We start from the raw sequence: 26,656 nt of genomic DNA, 5'->3' as shown, positions 1-26,656 counted from the left end.
TTTGGAGTTTGAAAAGATTTGGTTTGACAAGTAGAATACTTAAAAAATTCTATAGATGTACCATGGAGAGCATTCTGACAAGCTGCATCATGGGCAGAGGCAGGGTGGGGGTAGTGCTACTGCACAGATCCGAAAGAAGCTACAGAAAGTCATAAAATTAGTCAGTTCCATCTTAGATACCAGTGTCTGTAGTACCCAAGACACCTTCAAGAAGCGGTGCCTCAGAAAGGCGAAGTCCATTACTAAGGACCCTCATCACCCAGGGCATGCCCTCTTCTCATTGTAATCGTCGGGAAGGAGGTACAGAAGCATGAAAGCACACTCAGTGATTCAGGAACAGCCTTCTTCCCCTCTGCCATCCGATTCCTAAATGGACACTGAACCCGTGAACACTACCTCACTTTAAAAAAAACATATTATTTCTGTTTTTGCACTATGTAGACACACACACACACTTACTGTAATTTATTTATTCTCTTTCTATATTATCATGTATTGCATTGAACTGCTACTGAGAAGTTAACAAATTTCACGACTCATGCTGGTGATAATAAACCTGATTCTGATACACAAAAGTTGGACAAATTTGGATAGTTTTCTCCGGAGCGTTGGAGGATGAGAGGTGACTTGATAGTAGGTTATAAAATTAGAGTTAGGGGAGATTGCCAGTTATCCCCACCCCCACCAAGGTGGAAGTGTTAAACATAGAGGGCACAAGTTTGTGAGAGAAGAAGAAAGAAGAATAGCCCTTAACTCGGCAGTGGAGTTATCGGGGCACCGTCATGACAGTGTTTCCGTAACAAGCTATTTTTGTTTTTACGAGGCCGAGTTGCTAGCTCAACGCTCAACCCGACTTGGAAACTTTCGTTCTGGAGTCTGGCGCTGATCTTATTGCGCCACCAAGCAGGACTAAAGTTTGTGAGAGGAAGACTTTTAAAGAATATGTTCAAGGCAAGTTCTTTTTGTTACGCAGAAAGTGGTTGGCACCTCCACCAGAGATATGATAGAAATGTTTAAAGAACATTTAGAAAGGCACATAAACAGGCAGGGATTAGAGAGATTTTAAAATATGTACGAGCAGGTGGGATTAGTTAGATTGGGATCATTGCTGGTACATACATGATGAGCTGACCCTATGCTATTCTATAATTGATGAAAGTACGATAAAGATAAATATATACTTACCACAATATTATTAAAGACTTCATTACCAATTTACAATAGGCAAAACTGAACAGAACAAATGCTTACTAACATGGCTATCAAATCTGCAATTTTGTTATTAAAAGCCTGATTATATTTTTTGTACTATGAACTATTGGAACATTGCAAACATTTCAAGAAAAAAAAGTATATAGATCTGACAGCACAGATAATATGGAGATAAAATGGGTGCATTAAGAGATTTTATGCTTTTTCATCCAGGCCTGTGAACGCTGACTGATGGAATTGACGATTATATGAATTGAAAACCATACCAGGGACAGTCAGCATGGCTTTGTGAAGGGCAGATTGTGTCTGGATGTGGGGGTAGAAGGGTGGGTTGGCAAGTCTGCTGACAATACAAAGGTTGGTGGTGTTGTAGATAGTGTAGAGGATTGTCGAAGATTGCAGAGAGACATTGATAGGATGCCGAAGTGGGCTGAGAAGTGGCAGATGGAGTTCAACCCGGAGAAGTGTGAGGTGGTACACTTTGGAAGGACAAACTCCAAAGCAGAGTACAAAGTAAATGGCAGGATACTTGGTAGTGTGGAGGAGCAGAGGGATCTGGGGGTACATGTCCACAGATCCCTGAAAGTTGCCTCACAGGTAGACAGGGTAGTTAAGAAAGCTTATGGGGTGTTAGCTTTCATAAGTCAAAGGATAGAGTTTAAGAGTTGCGAGGTAATGATGCAGCTCTATAAAACTCTGGTTAGGCTGCATTTGGAGTACTGTGTCCAGTTCTGGTCGCCTCACTATAGGAAGGATGTGGAAGCATTGGAAAGGGTACAGAGGAGATTTACTACGATATTGCCTGGTTTAGAGAGTATGCATTATGATCAAAGGGAGCTAGGGTTTTACTCTTTGGGGAGAAGGAGGATGAGAGGAGACATGTTAGAGGTATACAAGATACTAAGAGGAATAGTGGACAGCCAGCGCCTCTTTCCCAGGGCACCACTGCTCAATACAAGAGCACATGGCTTGAAGGTAAGGGGTGGGAAGTTCAAGGGGGATATTACAGGAAAGTTTTTTTTAACTCAGAGGAATGGTTGGTGCGTGGAATGCACTGCCTTAGTCAGTGGTGGAGGCAGATACACTAGTGAAATTTAAGAGACTACTAGACAGGTATATGGAGAAATTTAAGGTGGGGGAGTTATATGGGAGGCAGGGTTTAAGGGTCGGCACAACATTGTGGGCCGAAGGGCCTGTACTGTGCTGTATTATTCTATGTTCTATATAAAAGCACTGGACTTACACTGAAGTTGTGAAGAATTATTTACAACAAATTATTCAAATCATGAATGAATGTATTTATTGTCCACTAATGATGGGACTACACCTATAGCTGTTAATGGAGTATTTAAAATATTCTAGCGATTGACAGGATTGAGAAATGTGAATGTTCAAAGTCATTTAATATTTAATCAGCTTTATGTAATAAAAGAATGTGTCTGATTATCAAGTTTTTATCCTTTAGCAAGGTCATTTTAAGCAAGCAGTTATTGTTGAACCCGGTCAATATGCCACAATCGGCAATTGAGCTGATGCTCAGATCAACTGTTTTTGCACAGAGTAAACAGAAAATGCAGCTAAAACTATTTTAATAGCTGATGGAAAGAAAGCTGACTGAAATACTGCATAGATTTTGAAAGATGTCTTGGGAATTTTTAGACCAAGGTAGATAGGGCTTCAGTTACACATTCCATTCAAGAGAAAATTTCAAAAGATTTTCCAAAATTCCACAGTGCTGCACCGGCAATTTTGCGGCGCTGGAAGCTCATGGCAGGGAGAGTTTTTCTTCCTTCTACCGTCTGCGTGAGATGATGGGGACTTTCGAGAGACTTTGAGACTTCTTTTTTACCGTGCCCATAGTCTGTTCTTTATCAAATTACGGTATTGCTTTGCACTGTTGTAACTATAGGTTATAATTATGTGGCTTTTGTCAGTTTTTCAGTCTTGGTTTGTCTGTGATATTAATCTGGAGGAACATTGTATCACTTCTTAATGCATGCATTACTAAATGACAATAAAAGAGGACTGTGTGTCCTCATAATCTAATTAATCTAAAGTGCAGCAGTTCCCCAGTTCTTTACTGAGTTAGTCATAAAATACTGCAGGGCAGAAGCAGGCCATTCAGCCATCTAATCTAATCTACACTACACTATTAATCTATCTAGTCCCTTCAGCCTGTACCCGGACCATTGTCCTCCATACCCCTCCCATCCATGTACCTATCCAAATTTCTCTTATGTATTGAAATCAACCCCACATCCTCCACTTGTGCTGGCAACTTGTTCCACACTCTCACCACCCTCTGAGCCAGTATGTCCAAAAGTTTTCTTTCAGAACCTATCTACCTGTGACACCACCTTCAAGGAATTATGGATCAGTATTCCCAGATCTCCATGTTCTGCTGCACTTTTCAGTGCCCTACCACTCACCATGTAAGATGTACCCTGATTTTTCCTCCCAAAGTGCAATGCCTCACATTTGTCTGTATTAAATTCCATCAGCCATTTTCAGCCCAGCTAGTCCAAATCCTGCTGCAAGCTTCGACAGTCTTCCTCACTATCTACTACATTCCCAATCTTGGTTGCATCTGCAAATTTGCTGATCCAGTCTCCATTATCATCCAGCTCGTTGACATAGATGACCAACAACAATAATGGAGCCAGCACTGATACCTGTGGCACTCCACTAATCAGAAGCCACCAGTTAGAGAGGCAACCACCTACAATCACACTCGGAAAGCCAAAGACTAATACGATTTACTACCTCATCTTGAATGCCAAGCGATTGAACCTTCTTGAACAACCTCCCATGTCAGACCTTGTCAAAGTCCATGCAGAAAACATCCACTGCCTTGCCTTCATCAACTTTCCTAGTAACTTCCTTGAAAAACTCTCCAAGATTGGTGATGCACGACTTACTCCCCCACAAAACCATGTTGACTATCCCTAATCGGTCCCTGTCTATCCAAATACTTCTGTACCAGGTCCCTTAGAATACTTTCCAATAACTTTCCCACTGCTGATGTCAGATTCACCGGCCTATTATTTTCTGGCTTATTCCTAGAGCCTTTCTTAAACAACAGAATAACATTAGCTATCCTCCAATCCTCCAGCACCTCGCCTGTGGCTTTAAATATTTCTGATACTGAATATTTCAAATATCTCTGCTAGGGCCCCCGCAATTTCAACACTAGCCTCTCACAAGGTTCAAGGGAATACAATGTCAGGCCTGGAGATTTATCCACAAACACCTCCTCATCTGTAAAGGATCCAAGACCATCCCTTTCAGCTCCTCACACAGATTACCACTCTGATCTTCCAGAGGACCAATTTTGTCCCTTGCCATCATTTTGCTCTTAATGTATCTGTAAAAGCACCTAGGATTCTCCTTCACCTTGTCTGCTAGAGCAAAATGGTGCATTCTTTTAGCCATCTTGATATTTTTCTTAAGTGTTCTCTTGCATTTCTTATACTCAAGTACTCATTTGTTTCTGCCTGCCTATACCTGCTATGCACCTCCTTTTACTTCCTAACCAGGGCCTTAATATCTCTCAAAAGCCAAGGTTCCTGTAACCTGTTATCCTTTCCTTTTATTTTGACAGGTACATAGAAGCTTTGTACCCTCAAAATTTCACTTTGAAGACCTCCCACTTACCAGGTACAATTCTGTCAGGAAACAGCCTGTCCCAATCCACACTTGCCAGATCTATACCATAAAAATTGGCCTTTCTCCAATTTCATATCTCAATCTGAATACCAGACCTATCCTTTTCCATAATTACCTTGAAATTAACAGCATAATGATCACTAGATGCAAAGTGGTCTCCTACATAACTCTGTCACTTGCCTTGTCGCATTCCCCAATGAGAGATCTAGTATCGTGCTCTCTCTAGTTGAGACTTCTATGTTCTGATTAAGGAAATTTTCCTGAATAAATTTGACGAACGCTTTTCCAACAAGCCCTTTTACAATATATAGAAACAATCTTGTTTCCTGCAACAATCTGCGATCTCTCTACAAATTTGTTCTTCTAAATCCTGCAAACTGTCCTGTGGTTTCAGTATGGTCATACCTTTCTCATTCCTCAGTTCTACCAATAAAACATCAGTAGACAAGCTCTCCATGACTGAGCACTGCCATGACATTTTCCCTGACTAGTAATGCCACACCTCCCCCTTAATCCCTTCTGCTCTACCACCTCTAAAACATCGGAATCCTGGAACACTGAGCTGCCAGTGTTGCCCCTCCTGCAACCAAGTTTCACAAATGGATACAACATCCTGTCTTTTAACTTAACACCTAACTCCCTGAACTCACTTTGTAAGACCTCGTCACCCACCCTACCCATGTCATTAGTACCAACTCCTCTGGCTGTTCATCCTCCCACTTAAGAATGCTGTGGACTCAATCCGAGATCCCTGACCCTGGCACCCAGGAGGCAGCAACCATCCAGGAATCTCGTTCTCGTCTACAGAATCTTCCTTCTGTTCCCTAACCAATGAATCCCCATCTCTACAGCTCGACTCGCCTCCTCCCTCCCTTCTGAGCCAAAGAGCCAGACTCAGCGCCAGAGACCTAACCACTTTTGCTTTCCTCTGCGAGGCCATGCTCCTCAACAGTATCCATATTAGTATACTTGCTGGTTGATACTTTGTACTGGATGCCTATCCTCTTTTCCCCTCCTGACGGTCACCCAGTTAGCTGTGTACTGCATCTTGAGTGTAACTACCTCCTTGCTTGTCCTGTCTATCAATCCCTCAGCCTCCTGAATGATCTGAAGTTCATCCAGTTCCAGTTCCAACTCCTTAAGACGGTCTGTTAGAAGCTACAGGAGGATGCACTTCTTGCAGATGTAATCATTAGGGGCACTGCAGACCTCCCTGCCTTCTCACATACTATAAGAGCTGCATTCCAATGTCCTGTCTGGCATGCCCACTGCTCTTAGTGTGCAATGAACTAGAAAGAAAGAAAATTTGACCAAAACAATCTACCTACAGCCTTCACCTCTCCTTTCCTAAGCCTCGATGAGCCAAACCCCAACTCCCCACTCTTACACTTGCCAGGTGCCTAATCATGTGCAATCCAACATCTCGTCAGGAGCTGTGGCTCACAAAAAGGTACCGACCGCCCCTCTCACTTCTTTTAAATCCTCTTCCCACTTATCATTCAGTGTCTCCTTGGGACTGTGGCACGTAAAATATGCTGACTATCCCTACTCGCTTCTTTTAAACTTTCTCTCCCTCTATGTAATCCGTGTCTCCTCGGGATTGTGGCTCACCATCTCACAATATTTGTTATCAAACTCGACAACATGCTTGGAGATCAAGGTCCTTACAAATCACTAAAGCCAATACTTCTGCAATTCAAACAAAAAGAGGCAACATTTAGAGTTGGCAAATAATGGCTAGAATTCATGACTGAGATAGCAGCTTCATTGAAAAATAAACAAAAACTGTAAATGCTGGTAATGCTGGAAGTACTTAACAGACCAGGACCAATTCTCCACTATTCAAAGTGTCTATCTAGGGATAAAGGTCTAATGAAGGATTCTGAACCCAAAATGTTTACTGTTTCTCTTTTCAGAAATGCCACATGACTTAACTGTATCGAGCTACTTTCATCTGGTCCTCCACTATTTTTTAATCGTAGAAGACTATATAAATAGAGGACATAGAACATGGTTTTACAACCACTGCCTATGTGGTGCATGAATACCATCTTGTCGGCTAGTTTGAATGGTCTATTTTGCATTGTAATTTATGAAGAAACCCTTCGTTTATGGAAATTAGAAAACCAACTAATATGGTTGTTAAAAGCTCAAATAGGGCTTTAAGTCAATTATCCAAAAATAATCCATTAACATATTTAAAAATGCAACAAGAGGAAATCTACAGATGCTGGAAATTCAAGCAACACACACAAAATGCTGGAGGAACTAAGCAGATCAGGCAGCATCCATGGAGAGAAATAAAGTCAATGTTTTGGGCAGGACAGGTTTATTTCCCTCCATATATGCTGCCTGACCTGCTGAATACTTTGTGTGTTACCCAGTACAAAAGAAACTATTTTACATAAATATATTTGTACGTCCAGCATGGTTTATAATTGTAAGCTATCAGCAGTCAAGGGTGTATATAACTGCAATTCAAAGTGTTGAAATGAATTTTTCAATACAACTTTGCATGCGATGGGAGAAAATACCTTTGACATTGAGGTAATGCTTGACTGTCCCATCAAGAAATCTTGACAAAACTGAAATCTACAGGTGAGAAAACTAGGATAATGCCTTGTAATATTGAAAAACAGTTGCCATTGTTAGTGGTCAATAATTGCAACCATTGTTCGCTACTACAGGTTCTCTCAGAGCAGTGCCCTAATCCCAACCATTTCTGCTTCTGTCATCTGGGCAAAACTGATGAGATTTCCTCACAATCGCACAATGTTCAATTGTATTCACACCTCCTCAAATGCAGTCCATACCCCCATGCAGAAACATTAAGACTGATAATGGACAAGGCCAACTGTAGCAGGTAATTTTCATGCAAGGGTCTAACCACCTGCCTGATATTTACTGCGATAAGATCCACCAAGTCTCCCACATTAAAGGATAGGTAATAAATGCTGGTCTAACCAATGAATCCAACATTGTTTGAGTTTGAAAACACTAAAGTAGGTTGACACTCCAATGCAGGTCATTTTTTTAAAAATTATTTATCCCTGCAGATGGAATTGAAATAATTTCTCCACACTTTTAAGAAAGAGTTCTTGTATTTAAGTGATATTCCTCCATCAAATTAACACCTCGTTCAAATTAACTTGTCTTTTACCTTATAACAAATTAAAAGGCATTAATAGCATTTTAACAGGCGCAAAATCATTATGCATCATGTACTTGGAAAAGTTTTATCTTCTGTAAGGCATTGACGCAAGATAACCATAACATTTATTTATTTAGAGGTACAGCACAGAATGGGCACTTTCAGTCCAACTAGCTGCACTGCCAGCACTCCTCCAAACCCTTGACATTTCCCTCTCACCTGACTTCACCTACCACCTTCCATTCCCCTCCCCCACCTTTTTATTCTGGCATCTTCCCCCTTCCTTCTCAGTCTTGAAGAAGGGTCCTGGCCCAAAATCTTGGCTATTTATTTCCACAGACGCTGCTGAGCTCCTCCAGCATTCTGCCCTCGACTTCCAGCATCTGCAGACGTTCTTGTGTTTACGCCCAGCAACCCACCTACTTAACCCTAGCCTATCACTGATCAATTGACCTATAACCCATACATCTTTGGACTGTGGGAGGAAACCCACAGGAAGAAAGGACAAAGTTTCTGAGAGAATGCCGGAATTGAACTCTGACACCCCGAGCTGTAATAGCAGTGCGCTAACCATTGTGCTAGAAAATTCATTGGCAATAATCAAATTTACATCTGCCAAAACAAAATCATTTGCATTGTTGCCGCTACTTTTACATCACTAACAAAACATTGTAACTTCCTACAAAGTGCTAGAAGCTCGCAATCAAAGATCAATAACAAAGGGAGCAATCCTACAAAATTCTGAAAGGAACATGCTATGTATCCACTAGTGAAATCATACAGAGTGGGCAGAAATTGCAAAGGATGATCCGCTGAATACAGAGGTTAGTGGGAAGCATGCTAAGCAAAGTCTCTGCCTGCTCTGATAGTGAGAAGTGGGAGGGGGTGGGGGAAGGAGAAAGATTCAAGTAAATGAGATGTGGTTAAGCACTAATGCTGCCCAGCATGTCAAATGTTACAAGCATTTTTCGTCCTGGAAGTAAGTTAGGTTTTTTTTGCACTACTACAAATGACAATCAAATTTAGGGAAAATTAGGGCAAATGACAAAACACAACTGAACATGCATGTCATTGAATAAAATTTGAAAGTAATCTGGGGAAGTAGAAGGTCTTAGGGTGGTAGTTCCATAGTACCAGAACAGTTAAAGGTGTCTTAATGACTTTGACGTGTGGAATGGGAGAAACGCACACATTAGATGAGAATTTGAAAAGCAGAAAGTGTGCAAGGTTTAAAAAAAAATTGCAGAAGTCTCAGAAACATAGCCAGTACTTGCATGACTTGGACTTCCATAACAGAAAATTTCAGGGGTGAGACAGGACTGACGTGTAAGTGGATGAATACTTGTGCGAAGAGCAGCTTTACAGGTTGTAAACTTGAGCTTTTATACTGTATTAGGGAGACTCGGAGGAGTGGCACCTCTGATGAAGGTGCTTGTGTCTAATCTGGGGCAGTTCACTCACCTTTTGTGTCCCACCAGAAACTCAGCTCTCACCTGTGGCTCCAAGTAGCTGTTTGCATGTGACAGCAGTCACACCCCAGTGTGCAGCTTCAACAGGCAGGCCTCATACTGAGACAAGGACATGCCTGTCCTAGCATGCAAAGTCAGCTTTGGCATAATGGGCAGATGAGATCAACAGTGAGATCTAACAGCTAGGAAGGCAGTTCTGCAAGACTTTGTGGAGAGCCAAGGGAATTGACAAGGTACAGAAGTAGTCACGGTCATCTGCTGCAAACAAGGAAGATCCCAGTTTGTGATGACTATTCATACCACCGGAGCCAGACATCCGAAGTTGAGAGAGTAGAACTGCCCCACTGCCATGTTTTTTCCACTTTATAAATTCTCCTACACGGATCCCCTGTCGTTGTGGATATGATGAACAAACAACAAGGAGATTACAGGCTCAATTCAGAACCCAACTAGAGCCATAAATCACCAGGAAGTAGAAATGCTTACTGAAAACACGACCAAGAAATCATTGGGTGCATCTGAGAGCAAAAGAGCCTTTGCAGATGAGTTGGGACAAACAGAGAGGAAAAAAACAATACTACAGCATGTGACTTTATGCACCTAAATGTCAGATGAATGCCTGGAGTATCATCCCTATTAAAACACACAAAAATTGCTGGTGAATGCAGCAGGCCAGGCAGCATCTATAGGAAGAGGTACAGACGACGTTTCCGGCCGGGACCCTTCGTCAGGACTAACTGAAAGAAGAGAAAGTAAGCTTTTGTACCTCTTCCTATAGATGCTGCCTGGCCTGCTGTTTTTTTGTGTGTGTTGCTTGAATTTCCAGCATCTGCATATTTCCTCGTGTCTGCGTGACCATCCCTATTAGTTGTGTATGCCTTATTTATTAATTGCCTCGTTGTGATCTGGAGCTGGAGTTGATAGGGTGAAGATTCACTCTCTGACTGCAATTTTTTAAAATCCAACAGATACACAGTCGGAAAGCAAAATACTAGAAATGTGCACTAAGTAATGATGGACCAGATAACATTTAAAACACTAAACTCAAACAGATCAAAGAGCATAGCTGAACACCACCAGCCTGGTTCCATGCTTTAACACTCCCCAGATCCAATCCATCCTTCCCCACAGACCTCATTCCCGACACACCCCTCTCCTTCCCCATGACCCCTGCTCCCCAGATCCACCCCTCGCCTTCCCCACGACATTCACACCTCAGATCCAACCCTCTCCTTCCCCATGACCTTCACACCCCAGATCCACCCCTCTCTTTCCCCATGATCCCCATTCCCCAGACCCGTCCTTCTCCACTTTCCCTTCCTACTCCGGACAAATGAAGCCAATGAATGGAAGGGGCGTGGGACGCCACGTCCGCACAGAATCCCCGCGCTTCGGCTCTCTCGGTCGATCGATGAGGTATGAGGAGCCGCTGGTGTGTTAGGTGTGGACCAGAGGCTGGCAAGGTCGGTGTGTCTCCCAAACGCGCTCGACTCCCGCTTCTATTACCTGCAGCTTCTGCCATTGTCACCGCGTCGCCCAGCCAGAGAGAGGGTCAAACCAGAGCCGTTTCCCCTTCCGGGTTAGCCGGCTCAGCCTAATTCCGTAATTAGGGAAAATTAAATAAAATATCCGGCAAACCCTCGACACTGTAGCTGTATGACAGCGAATTGCTTATTTTTATTAAACTACATGCTCTTTATTTGTAAAATTGAGGCGCAGATCACTCTTAATGAAGAGTCGACAATCCCGTGCATCCCGCCCCTTTCGTCCCAAATGGCTGTTTAGTGACATAACTTCGATTAATATCATTAAATTTAATAGTTCTAAATATAAATCAAGATTTCAATAATGTGATGAACACGAATGTTAATTTTGAAAATCCCTTGAAGGGAATTGTGATATTGGGCGGGACATGTAGATGTGTTTTAAGAACATTGGCTGTTTCGACACGTCAATCATAGTCCAAGGCGGTTGCGCTTTTTCTCGTTAGATTACCTGGCCAAGGTGCTTTGTGTGTATTCGGGTCGTTCAGAAGAAAGTCTTTGAAAAGTCCTCCCTTTTTACGTTGTCTAAGAGGGGCAGGATTAAACTATTAATGCAAAGCAAAAAAAAAATGCAAGCGTTACATTTCTGAAATAGAACTGGAAATGCTTATCAGGTCAGGCAATGCCAGTGAATGATACCCAGGCTTAAAGTTAATGTCGAGCACCACACTGTATATTCTTGTGGCTAGTGTTCCTGCCGACCTTAATTGTGCAGCAAATTGTATTCCTATGTTTAAAACAATATTGTTACAAGTTTATAAAGTTTTTAAAAACTGCTTGCTTTCCGCTAGATGGTATGTTTGTGTCGTTGTACAACTTACTCATGGACTTCAGATGCAAGCACCATTAACTCTTCAACCCATCTGAAAAAAACTCCAGCATAAAGACAAGGACCCTTATGATAGGCTAGTCCAGAAGATTAAGATGCACAAGATCCACAGTGATTTGACCTTCATGGAGTTCTATGTGCGTCATTTCTGGGATGTTTGTTGTTTGTGATGGCATGGATGAAAATAGTAGTCATAGTCATACTTTATGGATCCCGGGGGAAATTGGTTTTCGTTACAGTTGCACCATAAATAATAAATAGTAATAGAACCATAAATAGTTAAGTAGTAATATGTAAATTATGCCAGTAATTTTGAAATAAGTCCAGGACCAGCCTATTGGCTCAGGGTGTCTGACCCTCCAAGGGAGCAGTCGTAAAGTTTGATGGCCACAGGCAGGAATGACTTCCTATGACGCTCTGTGCTGCATCTTGGTGGAATGAGTCTCTGGCTGAATGTACTCCTGTGCCCACCCAGTACATTATGTAGTGGATGGGAGACATTGACCAAGATGGCATGCAACTTAGACAGCATCCTCTTTTCAGACACCACCGTCAGAGAGTCCAGTTCCATCCCCACAACATCACTGGCCTTACGAATGAGTTTGTTGATTCCGTTGGTGTCTGCTACCCTCAGCCTGCTGCCCCAGCACACAACAGCAAACATGATCGCACTGGCCACCACAGACTCGTAGAACATCCTCAGCATCGTCCGGCAGATGTTAAAGGACCTCAGTCTCCTCAAGAAATAGAGACGGCTCTGACCCTTCTTGTAGACAGCCTCAGTGTTCTTTGACCAGTCCGGTTTATTGTCAATTCGTATCCCCAGGTATTTGTAATCCTCCACCATGTCCATACTGACCCCCTGGATGGAAACAGGGGTCACCGGTACCTTAGCTCTCCTCAGGTCTACCACCAGCTCCTTAGTCTTTTTCACATTAAGCTGCAGATAATTCTGCTCACACCATGTAACAAAGTTTCCTACTGTAGCCCTGTACTCAGCCTCATCTCCCTTGCTGATGCATCGAACTATGGCAGAGTCATCTGAAAAATGTATATAAGCTGATTAGTAAATATGCAGATAACAAATATTGGTGGAGTTTAGTGAAGCAAGTTATCAAAGGATACAGAAGGATATAGATCAGTTGGAAAGCTATGCAGAAAAATGGTAAATGCAGTTTAATCTGGACAAGAGTGAGGTGATGCACTTTGGGAGATCTAATGCAAAAGGAGAGTACAGTATATCGTAAGTTTCGGGCCCAGACCCTTTGTCAGGACCCGGACTCCAGCACCATCAATGCTGGCTCCAACGACCATGGACACCTTCAAAGTGATTGCGCAGCCACCATTTGTGACTCCAGCCTTGAACTGCAGGCCAGGTCTTTACATGTTGCTATTGTGACTCCCGTCTCCCCTTCCCCCACCACCACTCTGCAACCCCGTCTCCCTCAGATCCCACTGTCAGCTCCTGGGCCCTCAGAGGCTCCATCTTCCTCTCACCCCAAACCTCCCCTCTCCACTGACACCACCAGCCTCCCTCCCCTCCCCCTTCTGATCCCACTTCTCATCCGTGCCAGGTCTTTACCATCCCCTCCGACCTTCAATTCTCTGAAGCAGAACGCTCTGTCCTCAGTAAGGGCCTCACCTTTGTCCCCCTTCGCCCACACCTCAGCGAGTTCCGCGTTCGCCATGACGCAGAACTCTTCTTCCGCCGGCTCCGTCTTCGAGCCTACTTCTTCGGCAAGGACTCTCCCAACCCCACCAATGACCCCTTCTCCCGTCTTCAACCCTCCTCCTCTTCATGGACACCTCGCTTTGGTCTTCTGTCTGCTCTAGATCTCTTTATTGCTAACTGCCGACGGGACATCAACCGTCTTGACTTCACCGCACCTTGTTCCCATTCCAACCTCACTCCTTCCGAACGGTCTGCTCTCCACTCCCTCTGCACTAAGCCTAACCTTACTATAAAACCTGCCGATAAGGGGGTTGCTGTTGTAGTCTGGTGTACTGACCTCCACCTTGCCGAGGCACAGCGACAACTCACGGATACCTCCTCTTATTTACCCCTCGATCATGACCCCACTAAGGATCACCAGGCCATTGTCTCCTACACCATCACCAACTTTAACAGCTCAGGGAATCTCCCATTGACTGCTACTAACCTCATAGTTCCCACACCCCTCACTTCCCGTTTTTACCTCCTACCCAAGATCCACAAACCTGCCGGTCCAGGTAGACCCATTGTCTCGGCTTGCTCCTGCCCCACCGAACTCATTTCTGCATACCTTGACACTGTTTTATCCCCCTTGTTCAATCCCTTCCCACCTATGTTCGTGACACTTCTCACGCTTTGAATTTTTTCAATGATTTTAAGTTCCCTGGCCCCCACCGCTTTATTTTCACCATGGATGTCCAGTCCCTATATACCTCCATCCCCCACCAGGAAGGTCTCGAAGCTCTCCGCTTCTTTTTGGATTTCAGACCTAACTAGTTCCTCTCTAATGCCACTCTCCTCCATCTTGCAGAATTAGTCATTACTCTTAATAATTTCTCCTTTACCTCCTCCCACTTCCTCCAAACTAAAGGTGTATCCGTGGGCACCCGTATGGGTCCCAGCTATGCCTGCCTTATTGTTGGGTTTGTGGAACAATCCATGTTCCAAGCCTATACTGGTATCTGTCCCCCACTTTTCCTTTGCTACATCGACGACTGCATTGATGCTGCTTCCTGCACACATGCTGAGCTCGTTGACTTCATTAACTTTGCCTCCAACTTTCACCCTGCTCTCAAGTTTACCTGGTCCATTTCCGACATCTCCCTCCCCTTTCTTGATCTTTCTGCCTCTATCTCTGGAGACAGCTTGTCTACTATAAGCCTACGGACTCTCACAGCTACCTGAACTATTCCTCTTCCCACTCTGTCTCTTGCAAAAATGCCATCCCCTTCTTGCAATTTCTCCATTGCCGTCGCATCTGCTCTCAGGATGAGGCTTTTTATTCCAGGGCGAAGGAGGTGTCCTCCTTTTTTAAAGAAAAGGGCTTCTCTTCCTCCACCATCAACTCTGCTCTCAAACACATCTCTCCCATTTCACGCACATCTGCTCTCACCCCATCCTCCCGCCACCCCACGAGGAATAGGATTCCCCTTGTCCTCACCTACCACCCCACCAGCCTTCGGGTCCAACATATAATGCTCCGTAACTTCCGCCACCTCCAACGGGATCCCACCACTAAACACATCTTTCCCTCCCCCCACTTCTGCTTTCCGCAGGAACTGCTCCCTATGCGACTCCCTTGTCCATTCATCCACCCCCCCCAATACCTTCCCACCGATCTCCGTCCCGGGACTTATTCTTGTAAGCAGAACAAGTGCTATATATGCCCTTACACTTCCTCCTTCACCACCATTCAGAGCCCCAGACAGTACTTCCAGGTGAGGTGACACTTCAACTGTGAGTCGGCTGGGGTGATGTACTGTGTCCGATGCTCCCAATATGGCCTTCTATATATTGGCGAGACTCAACCTAGGCTGGGAGACTGTTTCGCTGAACACCTATGCTCTGTCCGCCAGAGAAAGCAAGATCTCCCAGTAGCCACACATTTTAATTCCACGTCCCATTCCCATTCTTATATGTCTATCACGGCCTCCTCTACTGTCAAGATGAAGCCACACTCAAGTTGGAGGAACAACATTTTATATTCCGTCTGGGTAGCCTCCAACCTGATGGCATGAACATCGACTTCTCTAACTTCCGTTAATGCCCCACCTCCCCTTCGTACCCCATCCGTTATTTATTTATTTTTCTTTTCCCCCTTTTTTTCCTCTCTTTTTTTCTCCCTCTGTCCCTCTCACTATAGCTCCTTGCCCATCCTCTGGGTTCCCCCTCCCCTTTCTTTCTCCCTAGGCCTCCTGTCCCATGATCCTCTCCTTCTCCAGCCTCGTATCCCTTTTGCCAATCAACTTTCCAGCTCTTAGCTCCATTCCCCCCCCCCCCGCCCACTGTCTTCTCCTATCATTTCGGATCTCCCCCTCCCCCTCCCACTTTCAAATCTCTTACTATCTCTTCTTTCAGTTAGTCCAGACGAAGGGTCCCGGCCCGAAACGTCGACTGTACCTCTTCCTATAGATTCTGCCTGGCCTGCTGCGTTCACCAGCATTTTTTGTGTGTATTGTTTGAATTTCCAGCATCTGCAGATTTCCTCATGTTTGCGTATATTGTAAGTGGCAGGATCCTCAGGAATGTTCAAGTACAGAGGGATCTTGGGCGTTCAAGTTCATTGGTCTCTGAAAGTGGCAATGCATGTAGATCGGTTGGGAAAGAACACGTTTGGCATACTTGCCTGCATTAATCAGGGCATTGAGCATATGTGTCAGGCAGCCATATGAAACCTTAGTTAAACTGTAATTGGAATATCGTATGCAGTTCTGGTCCCCTTTCCTCCACCCCCCCCCCCATTACAGGACGGATGTGGAGGACTTGGAAAGGGTACAGAGGAGGATCATCAGAATGTTGCCTGCGTTAGAGAGTATTAACTAAAAGCAGAGTTTGGATGAACTTGGATTGTTTTCTCTGGAGCACTTGACGGGGTGGGGGGGGTGGTGGTGGTCATTGATAGAAGTTTATAAAAGTGGATAGGATAGGTAATCAAAACCTATTTTCCCAGACTGGTATTTGGCACGTACTGGAGGGCATACATTTAAGCTGAGAAGGGAAACGTTTAAGGCAGATGTCTGGGGGAATTTTTTTTACATGATGAGTGACGTGGGTCTGCAGTGCACTTTCAGGGGTGGTGATGCAATCAGACATGGTAGTGTTGTTTAGCAGGCATTTACACAAGCATACAAACATGTCAGGAATAGAGACGGATCACACATGGATGGGTTTAGTTTAATTTGCATCATGGTCAGTGTGAGTAGAAGCGCTTGTTCTATATACTACGTTCTATGCAAAGACCGAGATAAAGTAAGCAACAAGGTATTAAAACCCACAAAGGGAAACATATGTTCTTCATCACTTCGTCAAGATTAATTTTGAAGTTAAATGTTTCAGTGTCCTCCCATCACCTAACTCCAGGTTAATCCAACGTAACCCATTCAACTTTCCATCATGAGACAATATGCCCATTCAAGGTATTAGTCTAATAAATTGACTTCATCATCATTTCCCATTCCCATTTTCCTCTCTCACCTTATCTCCTTACCTGCCCATCACCTCCCCCTAGTGCTCCTCCCCCCTTTCTTTCTTCCATGGCCTTCTGTCCTCTCCTACCAGATTCCCTCTTCTCCAGCCCTGTATCTCTTTCTCCAATCAACTTCCCCGCTCTTTACTTCACCCCTCCCTTCCCAGTTTCACCTATCACCTTGTGTTTCTTCCTGCTCTGACTCCTCGTCTTTTTTCTCCAGTCTTGATGAAGGGTCTCGTTCAAAATGTCAACTGTACTCTTTTCTGTAGATGCTGCCTGGTCTGCTAAGTTCCTCCAGAATTTTTTTGTGTGTTGCCTGAAATGTTTCCAATCCTTTATCATCCATGGTAAGGAGTACACTGTACTCCAGATGTGCCCTCACCACTATCCTATCTCACTGAAGTTTAACTTCTTTACTTGTGTACTCTATTCCCTGTTAGCTTAGCTAATTCCTCGCTATATCTGCATGCCCATTTTTGTGAGTTATATTTTGCCCTCTCACTTAAACTATCTGAATCCTTTTGTAGCCTTCTGATGTGCTATTCACTTATAAAAATTGTGAAATATTTACGCCCCAACTCTGATCCAATGGCACAGTACTCATTATAACTTACCAACAAGTGAAAGATCCATTTATGCTTACTCTCTGTTTTCTGTTATTTCCTACATCACAAGTGATGATCTTCCACCATATCCTTTGATGTAGCACTTATCAAATGAAAACAAAATACCTGAAGAGGCTGGAAATCTGAAATAAAATGCCTTCTGAAAATCCAAACACAGGATATCTAGCAATCATACTTTAACCACATCACTTAATTTCTTCAGAGAGTTCCAAAAAAATTGGTCAGGCATGATTTCCCATTCGCAAAACCATGTTGAATTTGGCTGATCACCATGAATTTGTGTCAGTGTCCTGCTATGAAGACTTTCTAATTAGCTTGGTTTTTTCACTATCAGCTGTAAAACTAACTGACCCTTTGTTTCTTGCTTTCTTGTTCTCAACCTATGCAGCATCAAATGTGCACACTGAAGGCAGGTGACATGTGCAAACCACATGGCAGATGTATACAGGAATAGAAAGACATGGGTTTGGACAGATAGGCTAACTTAAGAGCCAAGACAGATAAAAGTGTCTCAGAATCACGAAGAGAAAGAAATGGGATGATGGAAACATAATTCAATAAAAATGTGAGGAATTTAGAGCAAATAATTAAACAGTGAAAGTAAACAGATTTGTGTTACATTTTTTGCCATCTAAATCTGATGATAGTTGATGCAATATTGCAAGCTACTTTGAACCAATAGCAAAATCCAAATCAGTTTATTTGGCTGTCACTGTAATTTTGCCAGTCACCCCATTCATCAGATTGCCATTGCACTCCTGGTACAGATGATGCTACAGAGCATAAGAAATCAGGAAATTCCTGACTTATTCCTGCTGATGACTAGAAAGTGCAATGATGCACTAATTAAATTTGTCAATGGCTACAAAGTTCTTTCAATAAGATTTATGGAATCAAACTTGACGGAGGAAATCTGTGCTGGGCAATTATAAATGACAAACAAGAGTTTGGGGATTCAATCTGAAAAACAAGAGTATGTATAACTCTTTTGGATGAAATGCTAAAACTAAAACCAAATATTTTTGACTCCATCCTACTGTTATTGTCTTTATTTCTGTAGTCTTGGTTAATTAAGTAATATTTTACTTAAAACTAATTTAGACAGTGCAGACAACTCATAGAAAGCATCTAAAAAGGATTTAAAATAAAATGGAATGTGAAATAAGTTAAGCAAAATTGTTTAAGATAATGCTGCTAAAGTCCAGTGACTACTTACTGGTGGTTAACAAAGCAAGGAATATAACTAATAACACACATCAAAGTTGCTGGTGAACGCAGCAGGCCAAGCAGCATCTGTAGGAAGAGGTGCAGTCGGCGTTTCAGGCCGAGACCCTTCGACAGGACTAACTGAAGGAAGAGTGAGTAAGGGATTTGAAAGTTGGAGGGGGAGGGGGAGATCCAAAATGATAGGAGAAGACAGGAGGGGGAGGGATAGAGCCAAGAGCTGGACAGGTGATAGGCAAAAGGGGATACGAGAGATCATGGGACAGGATGTCCGGGAAGAAAGACAAGGGGGGGGGGTCCCAGAGGATGGGCAAGAGGTATATTCAGAGGGACAGAGGGAGTAAAAGGAGAGTGAGAGAAAGAATGTGTGCATAAAAGTGAGTAACAGATGGGGTATGAGGGGGAGGTGGGGCCTTAGCAGAAGTTAGAGAAGTCGATGTTCATGCCATCAGGTTGGAGGCTACCCAGACGGAATATAAGGTGTTGTTCCTCCAACCTGAGTGTGGCTTCATCTTTACAGTAGAGGAGGCCGTGGATGGACATGTCATAATGGAAATGGGATGTGGAATTAAAATGTGTGGCCACTGGAAGATCCTGCTTTCTCTGGCGGACAGAGCGTAGATGTTCAGCAAAGCAGTCTCCCAGTCTGCGTCGGGTCTCACCAATATATAAAAGGCCACATCGGGAGCACCGGACGCAGTATATCACCCCAGTCGACTCACAGGTGAAGTGTTGCCTCACCTGGAAGGACTGTTTGGGGCCCTGAATGGTGGTAAGGGAGGAAGTGTAAGGGCATGTGTAGCATTTGTTCCGCTTACACGGATAAGTGCCAGGAGGGAGATCAGTGGGGAGGGATGGGGGGGACGAATGGACAAGGGAGTTGTGTAGGGAACGATCCCTGCGGAATGCAGGGGGGTGGGGAGGGAAAGATGTGCTTAGTGGTGGGATCCTGTCGGAGGTGGCGGAAGTTACGGAGAATAATATGTTGGTGTTGGTGGTAGGTGAGGACCAGGGGAACCCTATTCCTAGTGGGGTTGCGGGAGGTTGGAGTGAGAGCAGATGTACGTGAAATGGGGGAGATGCGTTTAAGAGCAGAGTTGATAGTGGAGGAAGGGAAGCCCCTTTCTTTAAAAAAGGAAGACATCTCCCTCGTCCTAGAATGAAAAGCATCATCCTGAGAGCAGATGTGGCGGAGACGGAGGAATTGCGAGAAGGGGATGGCGTTTTTGCAAGAGACAGGGTGAGAAGAGGAATAGTCCAGATAGCTGTGAGAGTCAGTAGGCTTATAGTAAACATCAGTGGATAAGCTGTCTCCAGAGACAGAGACAGAAAGATCTAGAAAAGGGAGGGAGGTGTCGGAAATGGACCAGGTAAACTTGAGGGCAGGGTGAAAGTTGGAGGCAAATTTAATAAAGTCAATGAGTTCTGCATGCGTGCAGGAAGCAGCGCCAATGCAGTCATCGATGTAGCGAAGGAAAAGTGGGGGACAGATACCAGAATAGGCACTGAACATAGATTGTTCCACAAAGCCAACAAAAAGGCAAGCATAGCTAGGACCCATATGGGTGCCCATAGCTACACCTTTAGTTTGGAGGAAGTGGGAGGAGCCAAAGGAGAAATTATTAAGAGTAAGGACTAATTCCGCTAGACGGAGAAGAGTGGTGATAGAGGGGAACTGATTAGGTCTGGAATCCAAAAAGAAGCGTAACATTTTTCTGTAAAAAATTATAGTGAACTTTCATCACAAACAAAGAAGAGACTAGCGAAGGTGAGGCTGAGTTGAATGTTGAAGTGTGTGGATGTGAGGCAAGTTGGGCTGAGGTTGAGGCATATTTGAGGTGAAGTTGAGGTGAGCAGAGCAGAGCAAAGTCAGAGAGGAGGAGAGGCAGATTCGAGGGCCATCTGCCTAGACTTAGAGTGAGTTTTGATTGATCTAATTGCCAGGCAAATTTGGAAAGGTTTGGTGCCTTTCCAAATCATGCCAGCGGGTTCCAGGCCCAGAGTCTATTGAAGCAACAGGGGCTGGGTCTTAGAGCGAGCAACACCCCAGTGTTTGGACAATTTAAACACCAGGCCAGATGGAGTGAAAAGGCAAGGTGTTGGGACAAGAGGCAAGGGTTGGGCCAGTTCTGCTCATTGCTCCATGATGTTTACTCTGCTCTGCATTGAACTGAGGCTTAGAGTGTGGCCTGCGCCGGTTGCTCCAGACTGCAGGTCTGTGGACTCACTTTAGTTCAAAATGCTATTTGCTTATTTTTATTGTTTGCATGAATTGATTTTTCTTTCTCTCTGTACATTGGGTGTTTGATTCTGCACAAAAGAATGATAATATTAATGTGAATGTACTCAATAATTGAGCATTCAGTGGCCTAGTTGGAAAATAATTTGAAAGATCTTTATTCTTTAATTCCTTCCTAAATCTCTGACTCCTTATCCTTATGCTATGTCTGTATATTCTATATTCTGTAGCCTATGAAGCCAACCTTTCGCATTTTAGAGGAAGGCTTTCTGAATCCTGAATGCCCTAATGAGATGAGCACCCTTTCTCTTAAACTCCAGTGAATATAGATCGGTCTTATTCACCCTCCCCTCGTGAGACCCCTCCATATCCATCAGAGATAGGAAGCATAGATAACTGACCATGGAAGAAATGTACAATGGAGCGCTGGTACCATCATGTCCTTATGATGATCTAACAGGAAATACTAAGGAAAAATCAGTTGTTTGAAAACTGACCAATTTACGACCATCCCACCCAAATATACTGAGGCAATTGTAACACTCATAGGCTTGTCCCAGTTGAAATGAGGAACTTTGGCCAGAATAGAGATTTAACCGAGAGTATTCCTGGGAAACTAATAAGCGAATAACCTGTTTAGGTTTTCATGTCAACAATCACTTTCTTTCAAGTTTGTTTAAACTTTTTAAGGAATTCTGCCACTTGGACTGACTGTTTTTATTTTAAAAAAAACTATTGTATTGATTTCCATGTTTCTCAAAGCACATACATGAGGCTGAAAACGTAAGTATATTTTGTTCAATCTAGATTACTTTTGTTCAATATTATTAGTGTAACCCCCAGGCTCGGCCAACACGTGCTTATCTAGGGGAAGACAACTTCTGGCTCCGCCAAACTGAGAAATCCCATTTGTGCGGATGCTGCGTGATGTGTTGCCTGGTTACAAATCTGCACCCCAAAATATCAAACAGTACACAATATGCGATTAAACGATTGATCTTTATAATCCTTAATTTGACTATATGGTTAGTAAAGAAATAAAAAAAAAGAAAAGGGCCCATTCTCATGAAACAGTCTATTACGCATCGTTGGAGCTCACTGTTCGTTCATTTGTTCCCGTCGACCACCAAGCGTAGCCGGCCCTCGGAACCTTGCTCCTCAGTCCACTCCATCTGATGATCTTCTGACTCTCTTCCTTCGCGTTCTCTCTCTCCATCGCTCCCCGATGAAAGACCATGAAAAACCTGGCTCCTAGACACACAAGAAAGAACAATATTTCTCCCATTGGATAGCCTCTGCATTCTAAAGCCCCGTTATCTCTAGTCATAACCCAAACATTGCTGCTTCAGAGAAACCACTACCTTAGCAGTGGAACACTACGTAGAAGTCATTACATTAGCCTTAGCAGTGAAATCTTACAGCGTGGTACATTAGTAAGTCAGCTATGTGGAAAGTATTACTGAAATATAAATTGCTACTGATATTTTTTTCAAAATACTTCTTTTCATAAGAGGAAACTCCCTTCAATCGTTTGTCAAAGGATCCACAATCACCTCTTGCTCAGATCATTATTTCACTGTTGCTGTCTGTAGGAGCCACATATCTATTTCATGTCAGTTTGTGCTGTATATTGTGTTGCACGTTTATTATGGGTAATTTGGCACATGGGCTGGGGCATGGTAGAAGTGAAGAGTATAGTTACGTATTTGTGCTTTGTCTTTATTTCAGTTTTAGTCTGGTTAGAGCAGAGAGCAGGTCAGATAAATGATGTTTTTTTGTTGATCGCTAATGTTTAAAGACATTTAACACTGACGCTTAAGTAAGTTTGAATACGCTTAAGCTGCTTATTTTGTTATATCGTTAGTTTTAGTTTCATTAGTTTTTTTAACATTACAAGACTGTTCATCTTTGCTCCTTTTGATTGAGTGTTCTTTCTTCAACTTAGAATTTCGTTTTGTGGAGTGTGTCATACAGTGTTAACCCCCCTCTCCGTCCTTAGTCGCTGAGTGGTTTTGGTTTGTTTTAAAGTAACCACTACACTGTCATGTGTTGGTATTTGGAAGTTACAGCATAAGCTTGAATTATTGTGTCATCAAAATCTTAAGCAAAAAAATATGTTGAGGTGAACTAAAGCTTTATCCCAGTGTCTTACCTAAAATATAGTCTTCAGTGAATTGATTCTCCAGTTACTTTTTAATTCTGGTAGTAGCAAAATACAGAAATCTGTTGCATTTTGTATAACTGTAACATCTGTTATAGTTTATCTTCCTGGGCCAATTCATACAGTAGGACTGTTTTAAAGGAAATGTACCTCCACTAAAGCATTCATCAATTCAGTTTTGCAGGGAACTAATAAGAAAGTTTGCAATTTCATCTTTTTACCAAGCAATGTGATAACATATTTTGAAATTACAATTGCGACATAATTAGTAAAATAAAATAAACATGTCCATTTAATGGAGACAGAAGTCCTTTAGGATCAACATATGCTATGTCTAAAGAGGAAAGCAACAGTGTCCCTTTAATAGTAGCATTTATGCTGAAAGACAGATTTTAATTCAAGTCCTTCTCTGCCCCATTCTCCAGATGCACAAAGAAGGATTGTTTCTGCTTATGGAAACTACTTTTTGTTGGAAAATGTAATCCTTGGTATCTGATCAGATAGTTACACGTCTAAACGGAGAAGTTGACTATCCCCTCAGTTTAAGAGATACGAATAATTCTGCAGATTTTCTCAGATGCTCTGTTCCTGGAGTGGTACTCCCCTGTACCCTCATAGAGAAAAATGTTTTGGGAGGACAAAACATCTGCACTAACAACAGAAATAAACACAATTTTGGGATTCTGACAATATCTGACTGGTGGTGGTCAGAGTGAGTGGACAAGTGGGTGAAGGTTGAGTGTGGAACATTGTGAGATCGGAAACGTTTGATGCTGCATTTGGGGCTACATGTTCACAGATCGAGGGGGAGGTTTCTGGGGTGCAGGTGAGATAGGGTTGTGTGTATTAGAGCTTGATTGGAACCAAGTTTATCTATAAATTTCTCCATCATTAGGCCCTGAAATCACTCTGGCAAATCTTCACTATACTTCCCCTAGGCGAGTTATCCCTTACTAAGATTTGGTGCCAAAACCTAAGTGCAGCACTCCATTTGGGGTCTGAACAAATGTCTGTACAAGGGAAACATTACTTCTTCACTTTTATATTCGATCCTTGAAATACAAACTCACTTTTAATATTTTGTATGTGCTTTTATAGTTCTCTAGATCTTTGCTCAAAATAGTGACCTTCAAGTAGTCCAGAATATTTGGCACGTATCAGTCTTTTTAAGACTGCTATGCTTCACTGCATAGTGTCGAGATTTGATTTCTATAGAGTGCAGATGCCGGAAATGATTCTATGCATTTACAAAGTGCAGTGCCAAAATAAGAGGGCTGGATTTGTAATCTGGTCGAGAAAAGCCTTTTTACAATAATGGTGTGCATTCTTGTTTATAGAAGTTCCTCATCTTGCCCATGAGCACGGAAAATCTTCATCTTAAATCAGAAGGTCCTGCCATAAAGGCCAGTAGCCCTCTTTTATATTCCAGCCTGCATTGAGCTTGAGTTTTATGGTGTTAGCTTCATGAAAGATGTATTCTATAATGAAAATTTTATAATACATCCACAAACTTTCAGCTGACACTTCAATATTTAGTGGTATGTAGCAAATGTGCATCTTTGCTTTACATATTGGGTCACAGGGAGCTGTCTGATTCAGATGTTTGTTATTTTATCTATCGGAGCTCACTCTGTCCTGAGTTGATGAGGTTGGGAAGATACATTGTTGATTCCATTTAAAAGTTTTTGTAATATCTATACTACTTGCTGGAAAGTGAATAGACACACAGTGCATGAGAGGGGAAATACTTGCTCTTCAATCATATACTAAGGTATTTGTCATCTCATCCAAAGCTCTGCTTTCAGCACTCGAAGTGCCCCTAACATACCATTAGGTCAATGCAGTGAATCAACTGTTAATTTACAGAAACATGGGAATGACTTCCAACCTGTAGCAATTACTACATTAGAAGGGATTCCCAACCTTTTATAATGTCATGGACCCCTACCATTAGCTAGCTGGTGGTGTAGTGGCATCAGCACTGGACTTTGAAGCGAATGGTCCCGAGTTCGAATCTGGCCGTGCTCCTTGTACACTTTCCATGCGTGCTGGGTTGAGCATTGAGCTAGCAACTTGGCCTCATAAGAAATGTCAAATGCTACAGAAACGGAAAAAATGCTAATCCAGTGCGCCACATGCCATGAAAAGGAACAACAACGACAACTCCGTGGACCCCAGGTTAGGAGCTCTTCAAGTACAATATATTGTTGAACCAATCCTGGAGTGCTTGAAAAATACTCAAAATTTAAAACTTATCATGATTAAACCCTTTGAGGTGACTGTCAAAGCAATAAGTTCAAAATACTTAAAAAGCGATTTTGTTTACTTTTTAAAATGTACTTGTTCATAGGATATGCATCATCATAAAGTGGGCCAGCAATTTCCAATCTTACGTAATTCTGAGCAGAGTAACTTGCTAGAGCCAAACATGTTATGACTTTATGGTGTTTGGAGGAAACTGTAGGGAGGATATCAGGGATAGATTTTTTATACAGAGAGTGGTAGGTGTGTAGAATGCTCTGCCCAGGGTGGTGGTAGAGGCAAACACATTAGGGGTATTTATGATGCTGTTAGATAGGTATGTGGATGACAGAAAAATGGAGGGCTATGTGGGAGGGAAGCGTTTGACAGATCTTGGAATAGATTAAAGGATCAGAACAATATTGTGGGCCGAAGGGCCTGAATGGTGCTGCAATATGTTCTATGTTCTATTTCGATCAGTTCAGAGTCTATGGGTCAAAGATGATTTTTCTCTGCTCCATAGAGAACATCCTCAGTTTTCTTCAGCTTATCTATCGAATGAAGTCCCTCATACCAGATTCCTTTCAATTAAATCCTGACTGCAAACTCTCTGAGTCCCAAGTGTTTCTTATAATGCAATGGCTGGAAATAAATGCAATACGCTTTGTGCAGCCAAACCAGTTCGATGGAACTTCCTTACTCTTGTGATGTGTGCCACTATGTTTAAAATCCAGGGCCCTTTATACTTCTGTTAAAATCTCTTTCAATTGCTTGGTCAATACTTGTACATTAAAAGAACACCAATTCCCTCAATAATAAGCGGACATAAGCACGCACTTGAAATCAGTGAATGCCAACAAAGCCACTTGCTAATCCTTCCCCAAATTACAAAGCCATGGATAATTGTAAAAACTGCATTGCCAGCTCAGCTGAGATCAGTTAACTTTGCCCAGGTTACAAATGGAACTCTCAAAGTCTACGCAGATTAGTACCTTTGTTCATTTATCCTTTGTGAATCTCTGTCAAAAACTTTACCCAGGAAAAACGATAACCAAAGGTCTGAGGAAATGATCATGCATTTGATAGAAAGAAGCCAGCTGCAGTAATTTAAAAA

General features: G+C 42.8%; 1 protein-coding gene across 2 annotated transcripts in view; it reads right to left on the bottom strand.

Moving 5' to 3' along the window:
• rpn2 (ribophorin II) overlaps positions 1 to 11,094 on the bottom strand; it is a 73,522-nt gene extending 62,428 nt beyond the window's left edge. Inside the window, exon 1 of one of the 2 annotated variants that reach the window (XM_072242137.1) lies at positions 11,005 to 11,094. In XM_072242137.1, coding sequence (XP_072098238.1) covers positions 11,005 to 11,020 — 16 coding nt within the window. In that variant the 5' untranslated portion in view covers positions 11,021 to 11,094. The remainder of the gene's footprint in view (positions 1 to 11,004) is intronic. The other variant, XM_072242147.1, reaches the window with a different exon arrangement.
• Between the last annotated feature and the right edge of the window lie 15,562 nt (positions 11,095 to 26,656).

Source organism: Mobula birostris, chromosome 2 (assembly GCF_030028105.1).
Source record: "Mobula birostris isolate sMobBir1 chromosome 2, sMobBir1.hap1, whole genome shotgun sequence".
Taxonomy (NCBI): domain Eukaryota; kingdom Metazoa; phylum Chordata; class Chondrichthyes; order Myliobatiformes; family Myliobatidae; genus Mobula; species Mobula birostris.
The sequence above is the reverse complement of the archived record's forward strand: the minus strand, read 5'-3'. Positions and strand labels throughout refer to the sequence as shown.